The sequence below is a fragment of the Lynx canadensis genome, chromosome B3, assembly GCF_007474595.2.
Source record: "Lynx canadensis isolate LIC74 chromosome B3, mLynCan4.pri.v2, whole genome shotgun sequence".
NCBI classification, from domain to species: Eukaryota; Metazoa; Chordata; class Mammalia; order Carnivora; family Felidae; genus Lynx; species Lynx canadensis.
The window spans coordinates 135,919,777-135,938,154 of record NC_044308.2 but is presented as its reverse complement, the minus strand read 5'-3'; the positions used below and the strand labels follow the sequence as shown (position 1 = coordinate 135,938,154).

Genomic DNA, 18,378 nt, shown 5'->3' with positions numbered 1-18,378 from the left:
GCCCATCACAGGTGCTTAGAATGTTTCCTTCTCCCTCATCTCTCCAAATGGCACCCAAGGTACCTAAGATTCAGAGAAACTTGCCTAGTTCCTTGATATCTAGCTCCCATTTTCCTCCAGTCATTTAACCTCAACCTTGTAGGCCAAGCCCCTAGGACGGGTCTTAATGCTCATCAGGAAGAATAAAACAGCTGTGACTCATTTACTGCGCACTTTGCACAAAGGCAGTCTGAATGATACTCTGGTCCTAGCCCTGGCTCATGGCCAAGTTTTTTTAAGTCTAGCCTCAACCCTTGGGAGTATGAGGTGGGGTCCCATGTTACCTGATTTCCTCAGGTCATTATCCCTAAATTTGTCCCAACTTCCTGTTGAAGCCTCCCTCCCCACCCCCCACCCCCATTGCTTGAAGCCAGTCAGCCTCTCATGCTGAACTCCAACCTCATAGAAAGGCTTTTGCCTGCACCCAGCAGTCCTTTGTGGTCTAGCTCAAGTGCCACCTCCTTCATGAAGTCTTCCCTGATTTCACATCACATGGGATGGGATGCCTCCTGCTCTCAACTCCCCCCAGGACTTTGTTTATATCTCTTTCTCTCTCTCATGGCACTAGTCATAGCTGGTCTCATGTGATTAAAAACCTGCATGCTTGTCTAAGATGATGAGCTAAGGGAGCCAGGGATGGAGGGCTCCAGCCCCTCACGAGCAACCCTACAGCCAAAAGCACCAACTCTGTAAGTTCTCCAGAACCTGCCTTATATGCGTTCAAGCCCCTCTGCCTCAGGGCTCCCGTGGGTGCTGGTGCTTTTCACATCCACCTGCCACCATGCTTGAACTCTGTACATCCCACCACGGAATGTACCTGGTCGGGCCTACCCTCACCCTCAGCTCTTCAAGGAGATTTGGTGACCCACCCACATGCATGGGACTCTGCAACCAGACCACAGCCTGGTGCCCCACTAGTGGCTTCATTAGTCCTCTGTCAGCTCCATTAGCCGTCAATGAGCTGCCCTCCGACCTACCTGGCTGTAAATTTCTTGAGGACAGAAATTATTGTTTCATTATTCTCTTTGCCCCTCACAGAACTAGTTCCACAGTAGGGACAAAATAAATACTCCTTTTTTGTCTTGTTTAGCCAGTGGAGGTATTAAGTGTGTAATATTGGTTCGCTCATGGCTCAAGTAAGATAGATTATTTCTCAGTTCTGGGCAGAGATATTTGATTTTTGCATATGCCCCACACCTTCCTTAATTTTTCCAAACATAGTGGATCTCGTGGAAAGTATTTCAAACAACGCATAAGCCCACCTGGACAAGCAGGAGGAGGTTTGTATCTGGTAAAGGGGATTTGAGCTTCAGGGCCTGCAGGAGTTCCAGAACAACACTACGAGACAAGTAGAATTTATCCCGCTCCTAAACAGAACAAAAGAGAAGAAGGTAAGCTATTTCTAAAAACTCAGAATAGATCTGTCAAAAGAGCTTCCAAAAGATTCACAGATCGGAAATGAAAAACAGTATTTGAATATGCATAATGAACTGTCCTTAAGAAATAAAATTAAAACTGAAAGGAAAAAATTAAAAAGGCATTTTTGTGTGTGTAATGAGTTTACTGAAGCACCCAGAGCACATAATTCAACGGGTAAGAAAAAGATAGGAGGTCTCTTCAATACTGAAATGGCCAGATTTGGTTTTTGCTTGCAGGAAATGATAGGTTCTAAGAAATGCAGAAATTAAATCCAAAAGCATTTTTTTTTCCAAAAGAAAATGATTTAGAGAGAAACATATACAGCTGTTTCCAGGGGCTCATATCCTCTCTGAGGAACTTACTTTTCAAATGGACTGCTTAAGCACACAGAAAAATAAATGGAACATACTAGGTACCACCACTCATCTTTGACACATTGTAACATTTTGCTTTATGTAATGTCACAGAAACAGTGGAAGCTTCCTGTATGGTGCTCTCTTTTCTTTCTCCCTTCCTTGAAGTAGCCACAATTTTGAATCTGGTGCTTACTAGTTCATGTATGTTTTTACTACATATGTATGCCTCCGTTACAAGGTATATTATTTTTCTGTGCTTGTTTTTAACTTTCTCTGACAGTATCACACTGTGCATCTCTTTCTGCTTATAATTTCTCGCTACATTATATTTTTGAAGTTAGTTCCTATTGATACATGTAGTTGTAGTTCTTTTAACTAGGGTTTAACAATATTTTATTATAAGAACATACTGAAATTCAATGATCTGTTTTCCTGTTAACGGAACATAAGACTGTTTTCAATTTTGCAAGTTTTTTACTGTCAACTATAACACACATGCATAAAAGGACATAAAACACAAACGTGCAGATAAATGGGTTCATATAGACTGAACACCCAGGTCAAACAGCAGCACGTCACAAGCACCTTGGAGCCCCTCATGTGTCCTTTCTTGATCATAACCAAGGAACTGGAGACCCAATGGGTCTGCGTCCACTTTCTTTTCCTTTTCCTCATTTTCACTCATGGTATATATACTGCCACCTGTATGCCCAAATAGGCTTGCATGCTGAACACTTTTTTAAAAAATTATTTCTAGAAATCATTTGAGGCCTCTTCCTCCAAAGAGCTTTCTGCCTGTTTTTTGCCAGGTCCCTGGAGGTACTAGCCTGGTCCGGGGTTACCTTAATAAACACACAAGCCTTGTAAGGTCTTATATTGGGCCACCAAAGGGCTTGACACTGAGCTCAATCTATGTGAGGACAAGTTCACCTCTGGGTTATCTTTATTTTGTAGTCCTGACCAAACAGGGATGGGCTGCAGGGGTACAGGATCATACCAAGTTCCTGCTCTTGGTAGGTCCTGGATTCTGACTCTTGTTCCCCGAGCCTCCTGGATCTTCTAGAACTGCAGCTCAGCGTCTCAGTCACATCCCTGCATTTCTGTGCTCTCCCGGATCTTAGTCTGGTGATTCATTTAAATCTGGTTAGCATTTTGATGCTTTTAAGAAGTTTTCAGAAAATATCTTGCTCATTTTTTTTAAGCTTTTAAGTAGGAAATGATCTAGTCCATAATTATCAGGAAAGAAGTCTAAACTTTTTATTGAAATTATACTAAATTTATAGGTTATTTTATGAGAATTAGCTGTCTTTATTATGCTGGGTCCTCATTCATGAACATGAGATCTGTCTCCATTTACTTAATGCTGTTTAATAAAACTTTCTGGTTATCTCCATTAAGTTCTTGCACATTTTTGTTAGATTTATTCTTCGTTGCCACAGGAAATGACATTTTAAAAGTATATTTTATAATCATTTGTAGCTGAATATTAAAGGTGGATGATTTCTGGGTATTCATTTGTAATCAGCATCCTTGCTGAACTCTTACAAAAGTTTTAAAAAGGCAGATTTTCCTTGGTTCATTTGTAATCATATCATCTATGGAAAGTGAGAGTTTTATTTTTCCTTTCAAATCCTTACACCTTTGATTTCTTCTTCCTATCTTACTGAATTGAGTAGGACCCCCTGGACCATAATGAATAGAAACAGTGATAATGGGCATTCTTGTCTTATTTACAATTTTAAAGGGACTACTGTTGGCATTTCACCATTAAGTATAACATTTCCTAGAAGTTTCTGGTAGGCACAAGCTAAGGAATTTCCCTTCTATTCCTAGTTTGACAGGAATTATCACAAATGGATGTTGAATTACATAGAATGCTTCTTTTGTATTTGCTCAGATAATGATATAAATTTTTCACCTTTCATCTGGTATCATGGTGACATAAATCAATGTTCTAATATATAAAGCATTCTTATACTTCAAGAAAATCCTCACTGGGCCTTGAGGCTTTATGTTTAACACATTAATTTGCTATTATTCATTCAGAATTTGTATACCTCAGAAGTAGAATTGGCCCATAATTTTCCTTTCTCCCCCTGCCCTTGTCCAGTTGGTGTCAAGAGTCTACTGGCCTCACAGAGGATGTTGAAAGTGTTCCCTGGTTTTGATTCTCTGCACAAAGTGGAACTCAGTCTGTTCCTTCAATGTTTAACAGAAGTCATCTTTAAAACTGGGACGTTTTATAGTTACCCATTCCAATTTTTAATCATTTAGGTCTAGCCATTGTTTTCCTTAGTTGTAGTGTGTTACATTCTTCTAGAAAATTGTCCCCTTGTCCAAGATTTCAAATTTACCCACACAGAGTTGTTCATTTCAAAATCTCTGCTATGTCTACAGTTATGGTCCCTTTTTCACTGCTGATAGTCTTTATCTGTGCCTGTTCTCTGCTTCTCTTGATCAGTCTCACCAAAGTTTTGTCAAAACCTCAAAGCCCCCTTCTGGTTGTACTGATCCTCCATTGTAGCTCTGTTTTCTATTTCATTATTTCCTGATCTTATCTTCATTATTTCCTTCCTTTAAATCTTCGTATGGTTGCTCTGTTATGCCTATTAACTTGACTTGTTTACCTCATTTTGTTTCTCTTCTTTTCCAAGAGAAGTATTTAAGACTATGAGTCTTCTTCTAAATATTTCTGTGGCTCCATATCTCAAACTTTAGAATGTAGTATTTTCAGATTTGTGTAGTTCTAAATATTTTTGTATATTCTCCTATCTCCTCTGATCTATGAATTATTTAAAAGTATATTTCAAATTCCACATATAGCAGGTCCCAGACACCATTAATCCATTCAATACCTCTGTATGAATTTGAAAAAGGGACACACACATAATACAAATACACACACAGCCATGACAAAGAATGAAATCTTGCCATTTGCAACAATACAGATAGACCCAGAGGGTATCATACCAAGTGAAATCAGTCAGACAGAGAAAGACAAGTGTCCCATGATTTCACTTATAAGTGGAATCTAAAAAAACAAAACAAACAAACAAAAACCAGATTCTTAAATACAGAGAACAAAATGGTGGTTGCCAGACAGGAGGAAGGTGGGATGATAGATGAAGCAGATAAAGAGGATTAAAAGGTTGTAAATATAAACAATTCATGGAGATGAAAAGTACAGCATCGGGAATACAGTCAATAATATTGTGATAATGTTGTATGATGACAGAAGGTGACTATACTAATCGCAGTGAGTATTAAGAAACGTATAGAATTATAGAATCAATATGGCGTACACCTGAAACTAATATAACACTGCATTTAATTATACTTGAATTAAAAAACAAAATAAGCAAAATAAAATTAGATACATGCAAATCTAAAAAACAAACTTTGGGGCGCCTGGGTGGCACAGTCGGTTGAGCGTCCGACTTCAGCCAGGTCACGATCTCGCCGTCCGTGAGTTCGAGCCCCGCGTCAGGCTCTGGGCTGATGGCTCAGAGCCTGGAGCCTGTTTCCGATTCTGTGTCTCCCTCTCTCTCTGCCCCTCCCCCGTTCATGCTCTGTCTCTCTCTGTCCCAAAAATAAATAAACGTTGAAAAAAAAAATTAAAAAAAAAATAAAAAACAAACTTTGAGCCACTAAGCTCCCAAGACAAGCAACTCCCCCACCCAAGACTGCTACAAATATCAGCTTATATGCTTCCCACTCTGGTTCTCAATCTCCTCTCCAATTTTGCCCCTTTCATTCTTATAAAATTACCAATACATTTAAAATCATATTCATTACATTTTACCCAGCACTTCTATTATTTTAAGTGGGACAGTTTTCAGGTATTTAGGCTGCCGGATTGCCAGAAGGAGAAGTCTACAAAGCCCTTACCTTTCTATGCCTTTTCTTTTGATTAAACAAGGGAGAATGCTCAGTTAGATACTGCTCTTTCTGAAACCATTTCCAATAGTTTCCCATTATCTATGAAGAAGGTGGGAACACGCTAAGACTGAAGCTTTCTACAAGTAATAGTTATTTTGAGTTTGACCACTGGAGATGGGCAGATGACAACAGGAAGTAGAAGGCCACTAAAGCAATCATGGGGTAGGAGAGCATATAATGTATAAGGAATGTTCAAAACTAAGAATATCTTGACTTTAAAAAAGTAGAAGTTCCTCTGTGGTCAATCTCTATAGTGCACAACATAGAAAGTACAAATTCATTAGGTTCTTCCCCTTTAAAAAGTGCATAATTCAAACAAACCAAGCATAAAGAAAATTAAGAAATAAAATAACTTCTTTTCATTGTATATCTTTTCATTGCATCTGGTATTGTGTCCTATAGATCTACTGTTTTAAGTGACAAAAAAAAAAAAGAAGTTATTTTTCAGGAAATATTTGAAAGAAGAAAAAAAAATGCTGATTATTTAGGTAGTTAGAAAACTCCAAGCAGAGTAATAAGTTTATAATCAGAAAGACTAAAGACAAGATTATCATGGAACACTTAACATGGCAGAATGGACACAAGATGGTAAGAAAAAAAAGACAAGAGTGTTTTAAATAGAATGAAAGACTTGATAGAAAATTAGATTTTTAATGAGGAAAATAAAAGGCTTATAGAAGTGGACAACATGAAAAATGGAATATTCTAGATGTTCAAGGGAGAACAACAGAAACAGAGTCCCCACTGAAAAGAAACTTGGAAAATTTGGAAATTGGGTGAGTAACATTGTACACTGTTCTTGAGGGCAGAAATGCTCCCAACTGGCCTTGCTTTTCCTTTAGGACAGCATCTACCAGCTCCAACAAGGCTGCTACAGGCACTGGGCAAGCAGTACTTTTCCACTCCTCAGCAGTGGGCCAGGGGAGAAGAAAGATAATGCAATACAGAAACCATTATGAAGGCAAGATGACAAAAGATGAGATTACAATCTCAGAGGCCAAGAACCCAGAAGTGGAGAGACAAACAAGTGATGAGAATTAAGGAGCTCTCCTCAGGATTTTACAAATGACAAGCTGATATTTTTCTACTTTGTGTATAAAAATGACACGATTTGTGTAGAAAAATGACACGGAGTTATGGCTTGCCCACTAATCATGGGATGGTGAACTTGAAAAGGACCTTAAGAGGTCATTTAGAACCACTATCTCGTTTTACTCAAAATCTCTCTTCTCTTCTAAACCATATGAGCCTCGTTTCTCCAAGTTTGTATATTTAAGATACAGTTTATATAGATTTGCATAAAGTGTTTCCTTCCTGTGATATTTATTAGACCTCAGTAGAATTACTCATTTTTAACTATAGTGAAGCAATGAATGGAACAAGCATTGACACGGGTTAGAAACAATGTTTCTGCCAGTTTTCAGTTTCCCCAGAACAAACGGATACGCAACCTTACCTTTGTGAAAGCTCGGTAACACAAACCACACACCTCCACCAGGTAGGCTAAAGTGAAGACGGCATTCTGAATCACAAAGCTGAGCAGTTTTGAAAATGGTTCCAACAGACTCTGCAATGAGATTGGGGCCAAATAAAACCAATTGCTGATTCTTTCATTTAAAAAGAAAGTATTAAAGTCTTCTGATACTTAAACTAATGGGATCATTCCTTTAGTTAAAATCTGTTGCCAGGTGGCTAGTGGAGTAACACTATTGGTCTAACAAGAACAGAACTGTACATTCAATCAGTGCCTTTAAAGAGCATGATTTAATCATCTTGTTCCTCAAAAAAAAAAAAAAAAAAAAAAAAAAATTCTTACTTTCCCAGGTGGCATCATTTATAAAGCTATTCAACTCCAATTTTGTCCTTATGTCCACCCCCAGCAATCAAGACTTTGTGAGGTTTGTTCTAGGATTTTCCACTGTATTTCTCAGAATCTGTAGGCATCTCTGGGCTCATCCATCCAGCTCCTTTAAAACCTCTCATCTCAGTTTTAAGTTGCACAAACCATCCAGCAAGTAAGTACAAGGCACTTTCACTCAGATAATGCTCATCATTAACCAGCTTCCTGCCTATGTGCATCAGGAAGGCACAGTTTTGGTTTCTCCATCTGAATCCCACCCCTAACTGGTCAGTTTTAGATCCATATGCTCTCTGAAGTCATTTAGAAACACTTTTTTTTTTTGAGCACCTACTAAGTATCAGGCAGAGTTGGATGCTTTTATATGTTTTTCCCATTCAAATTTCTTACGACAATCCTGGAGAGACGGTATGTTATAATAGTGCCACAAGTCTTAGAATCTCACACAACTGTTCTCAAACTCTGGCTCTCTGTGACCTGGAGTAAGTGATTTAACCTCTCTAGACTTAGTTCTCCTCTCTGTAAAACAAGGGTAACAATGGCCTCCACCTCATTAGCGTTGCTGCGAGAAATCAGGAGATAACCCAGGTAAAGCACCTGGCAACAGTGAGTCCTCCATTGCTGTTAGAACTCTGGAGCCTTGGTGCCCCTGTTTTCCTCTGAGACTTAAGCAGGCAAGCAGCTTGCCTAAGGCCATACGGCTATTGAATGGAATTCAAATCCAAATTCCAAGGCAAGTTTCCCAAGGCAGAACCACTCTTTAGGGGAGACAGAATTTTAATTGGACTCCAAAAGACTTCATGTGATTTCCACTACTCCTCAACCTCCATAGTCCTAATTGTCTGCATTATAAAAGTAAACACACTCAATGCACAAACGCAGGATCTGCAGGAATGTACATACGAGGAAATAAAAGTCCATAATCCCACCACCTCGAGATAACATTTTTACATACTTCCTTCTTTGCTGCATTCCAATTCACTCGACTAAAATCTTACACACATCCAATCCTACATTTTGTTAATTGCATTTTGTTAATAATATATAAGAAATTTGCAATGCTATTTCTTTATAATCATCCATTTTAATGGCACAAAAGCCATATTTTATTATAAATAACATCCCACTATATACGTTTTTATGTGAAGTTTACATTTTCATTTTCTTCTTTAGAAGAGATTCCCAGAAAAGGAATGATTAAATCAAAGGATATGAGAATGTTTGTGATCTTTTTTCTTTATTGATACAAAAATGAATTTGTTACAGCTAGTTGCTGCTGAGGATAAGAATTATGTCCTTTGTTTATATTCCCCACAGAAACCCATATAGAAAATCTTAGAGGAACCTCTTGACACAGTACTGTTGATTCAGTATTCTTTGCTCTGTTTAATGTTGCCTTGGAATACTGATGATGGACGAATAAGGTCAGGAATGTATCTCCAGTTGATATATACTGCATCTTTACTCATCAAAAAAGGAAACCTGAATTCAAACCTATACAGAAACTTGTTATTTTATCCAGCAATCACATAGTGATGGGGCAATATGGTACAACAGAAAAATTAAGGAGGTTGGAATCAAAGGGTCTAGGTTCAAGTCTCAAATTTTCCACTAACCAGCTATGTAATCTTGGCCAAGACAATTTATCTCTCTGAGCCTGTTTCCTTATCTATAAATGAGCAGATGAGATCAAGTGATCTCTTTGTAACTTTCCTGCACAAAGTATTAGTTTATAAAAACACAGTCAAGGTATGAATTTACAGGGGGTGGGGCTTCTTGGTATATTAACTAGTAGTTACAAGCCATTGCAATACAAACTATTGCACCATTGTGTATAATGGAATACAAGCAGGAATACAAAGGTGAATGAGACACAGTGCTGGACTTCATGAAGCTCACAGTCTCACTGGGGAAACGTTTGTACCATGTAAGTGCTAATATAGAAAGCTCTATAGAGTATTGTGGGATCTGATATAGCAGGAATTTGCTACGGAGAGTTCATATCCATTTTTTGAAATTTAAATGGGATTCAGATTACCATCTTGAAGAATGAGAAGGAGTTCGACTCACCAGCAAAAGTATAAAGCATTTCAGGCAGAGGAAATGGCCTAAGCAAAGGCAAGGAAGTATGAAATTAAATAAGATTATAAATGTAAAGCAGTTAGCATAATGCCTGCCATATGGTAAGTGTTCAACAAAGAGTGCTTGTTGTTTTGATGATAATGATGATGATTCTGAAAGTAAACAGGAGGCATGGGGGATGGTACAAGTAGCCCAAGCTGAAATTAGAAAGGTGGGCTGGCAAATTAATGAAATACCTTCTTGTATGCCACATTAAGGAATCTGGATATTATCCTAAAAGAAATGAGATGTGATCAAAGACTTTTAAGCACGGAACCAAGGCATTAAGATCTGTGTTTAGAAGGATCACCTAGATCATAATATGAAGGGCAGCCTGATGGCCCTGGCCCAGGATTAAGAGGACTAATTGCAAAAAAATGATATTGTGATGTATTAGAACTCTTCATACTAGAAACTGTCAAGGTGTGTGAAAGTGAAACATTCAGTATGCAGTAACCATTTCTCCAGTATTACTATATGCCTGTCTTTTTAGGTTAAAAAAATAACTAAATAACCAATGGGTTGTTTTTCTGAAACATATAATACATACCCTTGTGGCATTGGTAGAGGGTATCTTCAAGAGGCAAATCATAATTCTCAAACTGGAATCTAAAGAACACTGTGAACAAATATGAAAACAATAAAAGTCAGTACCCTTCTTAATGTATCTTTTACTTCATGTCTTTTTTATAAGCATTTTTTTTAGGGGGAAAAATCTCAAGTATAGCTGCCTCCTTACAGTTTTCTATGCCATATATTCATGCTGAAAAAAATCCTCAGGTTTTAAAAAAACATAATTGAGCCATTAATTAAGCAATGTTAAACAACTAAATAATCAAACACAGCTCCTAAACCACTTCTCAAAGATATATTCTTAAAATTAAATTAGATAGTTGGATAAAGAATTGAATGGATGGATGGATGGATGGATGGATGGATGGATATATGAATGGATGGATGGGTGGATGGATGGGTGGACAGACTGACAGAGAGGTGGATAGGTAAGTATTAAATGTGTCCAACTCTAAAGAGGTACACTAATTTGTGAAATTTTCCCATGTTGGGAAAAAAACTACTCAAATCTATTTAAAATCATTAGGCTTATTAATCCAAATAAGAACCAGTTTCATCTGCCCTTTCTCTGTTGCTAAAGGATATGACAAAAACCTGGGAAAAAGCAGCAAAATTTCTACAAGAAAAAAATCATGCCTCAAAAATCTATTAGAGTTGCATTTTGGCAAGATTCCATAATCAAAATATACTTTTAAAATCGATTTTACTGGTATGGGGAGGAAGGGGAGAAATGTTACAACAAAAATGAATCTTATTTAACACTGTAAGCCTATCACAATGGTAGGCTATAGTTAAATCCCTGCAGCTGTGTAGAATACTAGCCTTTTAAGATAGTACAAACTAAGCCAGTGGTTCCCCAAGAATAACCCCTGGACCAGCAGCACCTCTAATTACCCGGAAACTTGTCAGAATACAAATCCTCAGGTTGTACTCCCAGTGAATCAGAAACTCTTAGAACAACGCCCAGGAATCTGATTTTAGCCAGTCCTGCAGGAGCACCGGTGCACTCCGAAGTCTGAGATCCACATCTCTACACTGATGAGAACTACAGAAGGTTTTTCGACAGTTTAAGATTTTCCGAAGGTTTTAAAAACAAAGCAGAAGATGACCAGAGACAGTGCCTGGATCTGATCTACCAGGGCAAGTTTTTGCTTTAATTCTGGAAGTATTTTACAGGTACCTTCTAAGGGAATTATTGGTCTATTTAATCTGCTTAACACCCATCGGAGTTCATGTGACATTTACACTACTTTAAACCAGGGGCTGAAAACTGGCTGTTCATTAGCTCCCCACGGTGTTTTAAAAACCAGGAAATATCATCTTCAAAAACATGGGAAGACCAATGATACAAAGCCTTAATTCCCACATGACAATTGGCTGGTGTATTGCAGCATATGGACTCATTAGAAGGGACTGGTTCTTTCCTGTTCTCAAGGGTCCCAGTTCTCTGTATAACCGTATCCCATTCTACTCATTAACCTTGTAGTCAGGGTCCCTATGGGCAAGGCTGATTGTCACAAATTAGGCTTACCAGTTGTTTACTGCTGGCAATACTTCCAATTGGTCAGTGATCAAGTTAAATATTTTGATGATCGTATCAACCGACAGGCATGTGAATTTGCCATGCCTGACTCACCCCTTCTCTTCAAGTGTGTGGCTTTATGCAATGAACAGCCCTGAATGGCTCTTGGTCCTAGGGAGGCTCCATGTGGCCGTGTTAAAATGCATCACTTAATCTTCTACATGTATATGTACAGTATCTATATACCACATGGTTTCAAAGTACAGTACTAACCCTCTTTGCTTGGATTTACTCAGCTACTCTATATTTGTGAGCAGATAGGATCATAGGATGTGAGAGATGGTAAAGATTTCAGAATTTCCACTTGTCACAGTAACTTCCAACTCAAAGAAAACAGCACACACCAAGCTAAGGGTCCCTGAATTATCCTTACAGACCCATTTTGGGGTCACATATTCCAAATCTGCCAATTTGGAAAAAGGCATTATCAGGGGTGGTCCATCTTTTTTTTTTTTTTTTTTTAAGTTTATTTATTTATTTTTGAGAAAGAGGGAGAGAGAGAGAGAGGGAGAGAGAGAGGAAGGGGCAGAGAGAGAGGGAAAGAGAATCCCAGGCAGGCTCTGCACTGTCAGTGTGGAGCCCATGACCTGAGCCAAAACCAAGTGTCAAACGCTTAACTGACTGAGCTACCCAGGTGCCCCAGGGGGTGGTTCATCTTTATAAAACATTTTATATACATGTAATACTCATTGGAGAAACGGTGCTACCAACATGTAACTTCACTTGTCAGATCAACAAGTGATTGATTTTATTGTGAGTTGAATATTTCTGTGATCTGCATAAAGCTCAAAAAGCTCATGGAGCAAATGAAGTTCAAAGACATAGAAACGACCACTAACAGCCACCTCCTTTCTCCCTACTACAGAGACTAGATGCCTTCAATTCGCCCCTGCTGTAGAAGGACTCTAGGAGACTATTAGTGGAGAGGGCACTGGGTCAGGAGTCAAGAGTCTTGAGTTCTAATCCTCACATAGCCACCACCTCTCTGATTTTGCAGTCCCCTATCTGGAAAATGGGGGGCATTGGAAAGGGATGGTTTTTATAGGTCTCTTCCAGCTTTAACAGTATAGAGTCCTGCTTCTGCATTTAATGGACTCATGTCAAAAATGCTCCTTAGGTCACGAGATTCACAGCTAGGTAATTGTGTGTGTATTCTTGGAAAGTGGTATGGTGGCCACAGGGAGGGGGCAATGGTGGTAGTGGTAAGGCAGCCAAACAGAAACATAATTATCACCTTGGCCTTGCAAGTAAGTACTTTACTCACAAACACGTAAACAATCACTTCCCTTTAGTTCTCTGAAATTTAGCTTTACATGGTATGTCTACTCTCCTTTTAGACAAAACTATGTACTTACTGACTTACGCATTTATTGAAAAAAAATTTCTAGCTAAACACCATCTACTACTATCTTCCTGATTTTTAAAAATCAACTGGAAACATGAAATCACTACGTCAAAATGCCTAACACATTTTGCTTTTTAAGTCTGTAACACTTGGAGACAGCAAGCTACAGAATGCTCTGCACTCTGTGGCTAACAGAGATTCCTTACAGCCCTTTATGAAACATCAAATCTCTGTAAGCAGATGGTCTGCAAACTGTAAGATCACAATTGCAGATGAAATCCTGGACTCAGCTTACCTTTAGAGGCAAAACACAAGGCAGCTTGGCAAAAAACGTCTGAAACTGGTTGCTGATTGTGGTCCAGAGGCTGCTAGGAGAATCCATGGGCAAAGCTTCCATGAAGGTAGCAATGTTTTCCAAACAGCGTATCATAGCACCCCCTGCTGGTAAATTCTTTTTGTTATTTAGACCCTAAAAACACAAAAGCATAGGCAATCAACTGCTGAAACAGCTTGGGGATTCAGAGAGCTATTTGTCGAAGATCAGCTTTAAAAATCACACATTCACGGATTAAACATGTGTTGTGTGCCTACTATATAGGCTATTCATTGTAATTGGCAGGAGGTGAACAGAGAAGAATCAAAAAATTCGGACAAACGGGAAAAACTGTGACTTTTAATTCAGTGGGAGAAGGTGAAATGTGAGTAAGAAATAAGAAACACATTTTAAGGATCTGCAGTTGGTGTGGTTAGGTGCTAAGAAGACACAATGAACGATGCTTGCTGGAAACTCCACTGGCCAAAGCCTGAGAGTAATGACTACAGAAGCAGCGAAGTTTATAGGGCCATTGGCCAACACTGCAAGCTAACTGAGAATGCTACAAAGCAGAGGACCTGACACGTGAACCCAAGCGTCCGGATACGAACCGGCAATGGAGCTGAGAACTGAGGTCGTTTCATGACTGAGCACAGAAGCAGGACCTGAATCCAAAACCTCACGCTAAATAAGCAGAATCCAAGTCTCGCAATACAGTGCACACGGCTCCACCCATTGCGCATTTGGAAAGCCTGAAAGCTCAGTGCAGGTGAGCGCTTAACAGCTGCCATCCACCCCTCAGTTGAGGGTGCCCAAGGAGCTTTAAATAAACAGTCAATCCACACACAACAGCAACGTCCAACTGGCACTCTTCCATGCGTTGGCAATTCTTATTTTTAATTAATTTTAAACATTTAAAGAATTTAAGATTAATTGGACATGTGTTAATACTTAGTTTAAATTTAATTTCTCAGTTAAATGACAGGCCTTCTTCCTCAGCTGTGATTTCGGCGGGGGCTTAGACAGTCATCAAAGCAAACCTACCTCCAAGAGCTGACTGAGAGCAGCGAGAGAGCTCAGCTCATTGAAGTCCATGAGAGACGTGGCTAAGGTCCGTAAGAAAGTCCCATCTGGAAAGTCAACAGTCAGATTTAGAAGCATTGGGGTTTCAGCGAGTAGCCATGTTTGTGGTGTTTGGATTCCCTGTGGAGGAATTACCTTTGATAGTGCTCTGGAACAGCTGTGGGAAGATGCCGTTGGGGGCCAGCTGATGGAAGATGCAGCGTAGGAACTGCTTGGCCACCCCCGCTGCGTTGCCGGGAACCATCATGCTGGGGGGTGAATGGGGAGAGAAAAGACAAGGACTCATGGGGCAACCAGCGTGAGCTTAGGTATTTCTGTATTTGTTTATTTTTTTTAATGTTTATTTTTGAGAGAGAGAGAGAGAGAGAGAGAGAGAGCGAGAGAGAGCGCATGAGTGGGGGAGGGGCAGAGAGAGTAGGGGACAAAGGATCCCAAAGTGGGCTTTGTGCTGACTACAGAGAGCCTGAGGCGGGGGATCCGGCTCACAAACAGTGAGATCATGACCTGAGCTGAAGTCTGATGCTCAACCCACAGAGCCACCCAGGCGCCCCTCTGTACTGGCTTATTTAGAGTTCAGGCATTTACACACCAGTCCTCTTATGGAATATCCCACTGTTTTTTTCATCAGTGAGATGAAATACGACAGTTGCACAGAATCCCTGTTAATAAGAAACTTCTAGAAAGAGAGAACCAGGAAATGTCAGAGGGGTGCCAGACTAATTCTTCCAGCCACCCCAGAGTACAGATGAAGGTTCTGAGGCCCAGAGAGAAAATGTGACCCGCGAAGGCTACACATCCAGAAAATGGCAGAGTCAGGATGAAAACCGGGATGAGATTATCAGCAAGATCCTCCCACGAAGGGTCATTAGCTAAAGAGAGCTGATCTGAGGGAAAATGCAGGGAGGGAGAAATGTTCATACCTAATGGGAGACAGGACAATTTTTCTTGGGGTGCCTTGAGCTGGTACTTACAGAAAGGAGAGGGCTTTGATCTGTGCAGTCGATCCCCACCCTCCACATCACTTATGCCCATGAAAACAGGGAGCCAAGAGGTGATATGTGGCCCCAGAGACCAAAGGATCAGGAAGGATGTTTCCAGAGGTGATTAGACAGTGAGTTACCAAAGGAAGAAAGAAGAAAAAAATCAAAGAGCCCGAATAGGTCGGTGGTAAAAAGTCCCTTTTACCTAAACTGTTATTATGCTACCCAGAAATGCTGATTCAAACTCACAGGTCAAAAACATTCTTCATTCAGAAATGACACCAAACTCACACAAACTCTTTCAAAAATTAGGGAAGGAGGGAACCCTTCCCACCTTATTTTATGAGGCTGGCATAGCCCTAGAACTAACATCCGATAAAGTCATTACAAAACTAAAGTAAACTAAACTAAACCAACAGTCTTCATGGACACTGAATCCAACTATAAACAGGATGATGGTCCATGACCAAATAGAGTTTATCCCAAGAATGTAAGAAGGTCTTAATATTCAAAATCCAATCAATGGAATTCAACATATTAAAGAATAAAAGGCTCAGTAGGTTCCACATCTGACTCTTGATTTCAGCTCAGGTCATGATCCCAGGGTCATGAGATTGAGTCCTGTGCCAGGCTCTGTAGTAGGCATGGAGACTCCATAGGATTCTCTCTCTCCCTGTCTCTCTGTCCCTCCCCTGCTTGCACATATGTGCTCTCTATAAACAAACAAACAAACAAATAAATAAATGAGTTACCATCTCACACCAGTCAGAATGGCTAAAATCAACAACTCAGTTAACAACAGATGTTGGTGAGGCGGTGGAGAAAGGGGAACCCTGTTGCACTATTGGCAGGAATGCAAACTGGTGCAGTCACTCTGGAAAACAGTGTGGAGTTTCCTCAAAAAATTAAAAATAGAACTACCCTATGACACAGCAATTGGACTTTTAGGAATATATCCAGAGGATACAAAAATGCTGATTCGAAGGGACACATGCATCCCAGTGTTTATAGCAGTGCTATCAACAACAGCCAAATTATGGAAAGAGCCCAAATGTCCATCAACTGATGAATGGATCAAGAGAACACACACACACACACACACACACACACACACACACACACACACACTGGAATACTACTCAGCAATGAAAAAGAATGAAATCTTGCCATTTGCGACAACACGGATGGAACTGAAAGGTTATGCTAAGCAAAATAAGCCAGTCAGAGAAAGACAGATATGATTTCGCTCATATGTGGAATCTGGGAAACTTAACAGATAAACATAGGAGAAGGGAAGGAAAAATAAGATGAAAACATAGAGGGAGGCAAACCATAAGACACTCTTAAATACAGAGAACAAACTGAGGATTGATGAGGGTAGGGGGTTTGGGGGGGGTGGGTTAAATGGGTGATGGGCATTAAGGAGGGTACTTGTTGTGATGAGCACTGAGTATTATATGTAAATGATGAATCACTGGGTTCTACTCCTGAAGCCAAGACTATACTGTATGTTAACCAACTTGAGAATGAATGAATGAATGAATGAATGAATGAATGAAATAAGATATAATTGAAATAAATAAATAAATAAAAATAAAGAATAAAGGGCAAAAGCCATACAGTTATTTCAATAGATACAGAAAATGCATCTGACAAATTTAACACCCATTCATGATAAAAACTCTCAGCAAATTAGAAATAAAAGCAAACATCATCAGTCTGGTGAAGAGCATTTATGAACACCTACAGCAAGCATAATTAATGGTGAGATACCAAAGGTTTTTCTGGTAGAGCAGAACAAGGCAAGGAAACTCACTAACATCTTTATTATTACTGGAGATCCTAGCCATTACAATAGGACAATAAGAAAATAAAAGGCATGAAAATCAGAGAGAAGTGAAATTGTCACTATTTGCAGATCTGACTTTTTTTTATATACAAATGCTTTTAGATTCTATGAAATCTTAAAAAGCAATGACTACAACTAGTAAGTGAACCCAGATTATTACATTACAATGTTAACATAAAAATTCAATTGCATATTTATACACCAGCAGCAAAAAAAGTTGGAAAATTTTTAAAAATTCCATTTATGTTGGCTTTAAAACACTCAAAATTCTTGGGAATAAATTTAACAAAAGATGTGCAAAACCTCTACGCTGAAAACCACCAAACACTGCTGAGACAAACAAAAAAGACTGAATAAAATGAGAATATACACCATATTCATGAATTGAAAGACTCAGTATTTTTGTGCAGTTATCCCCAAATTGATTTATAGTTTCAGTACAATCCCCACAGGCTTTTCTCCCCCAAATGGAGAAGCTTACTCTAAAATGCATATGGAAATTTGATAAATTTATAACATCCAAATCAATCTTCTTGAAAAAAATGAGCCAAGTTGGAAGATTCATACTATCAGACTTCAAGACCTATCGTATAGCTATAGTAATCAAGACAGTTTGATGCCAGCTTAAGAGTTAACATACAGATAAACGGAACAGGATAGAGTCTGGAAGTAGATCAACCCTAATGTGGCTGTTTGATTTCAACCAACACCAAAGTGATCCAGTGGGGAAAGAGAAAGTCATTTCTTTTAATGGTGCTAAAATAATTAGGTTTCTACATGGATAAAAAGGAACTTCAACCCCTACCGTCACACCATACATAAAAATTAATCTGAGGGGCGCCTGGGTGGCTCAGTCGGTGAAACAACTGACTTCGGCTCAGGTCATGATCTCACGGTTCGTGAGTTCAAGCCCCACGTCGG

General features: G+C 39.3%; 1 protein-coding gene across 6 annotated transcripts in view; it reads right to left on the bottom strand.

Moving 5' to 3' along the window:
- UNC79 (unc-79 homolog, NALCN channel complex subunit) overlaps positions 1 to 18,378 on the bottom strand; it is a 267,414-nt gene that overhangs the window by 42,178 nt on the left and 206,858 nt on the right. For all 6 annotated transcript variants that reach the window (XM_030319845.1, XM_032593446.1, XM_032593447.1 and 3 more), the window contains 6 exons: positions 14,764 to 14,876; positions 14,590 to 14,675; positions 13,528 to 13,701; positions 10,283 to 10,351; positions 7,210 to 7,320; positions 1,302 to 1,406 (listed from right to left, as the gene is read on the bottom strand). In XM_030319845.1, coding sequence (XP_030175705.1) covers positions 1,302 to 1,406; positions 7,210 to 7,320; positions 10,283 to 10,351; positions 13,528 to 13,701; positions 14,590 to 14,675; positions 14,764 to 14,876 — 658 coding nt within the window. The remainder of the gene's footprint in view (positions 1 to 1,301; positions 1,407 to 7,209; positions 7,321 to 10,282; positions 10,352 to 13,527; positions 13,702 to 14,589; positions 14,676 to 14,763; positions 14,877 to 18,378) is intronic.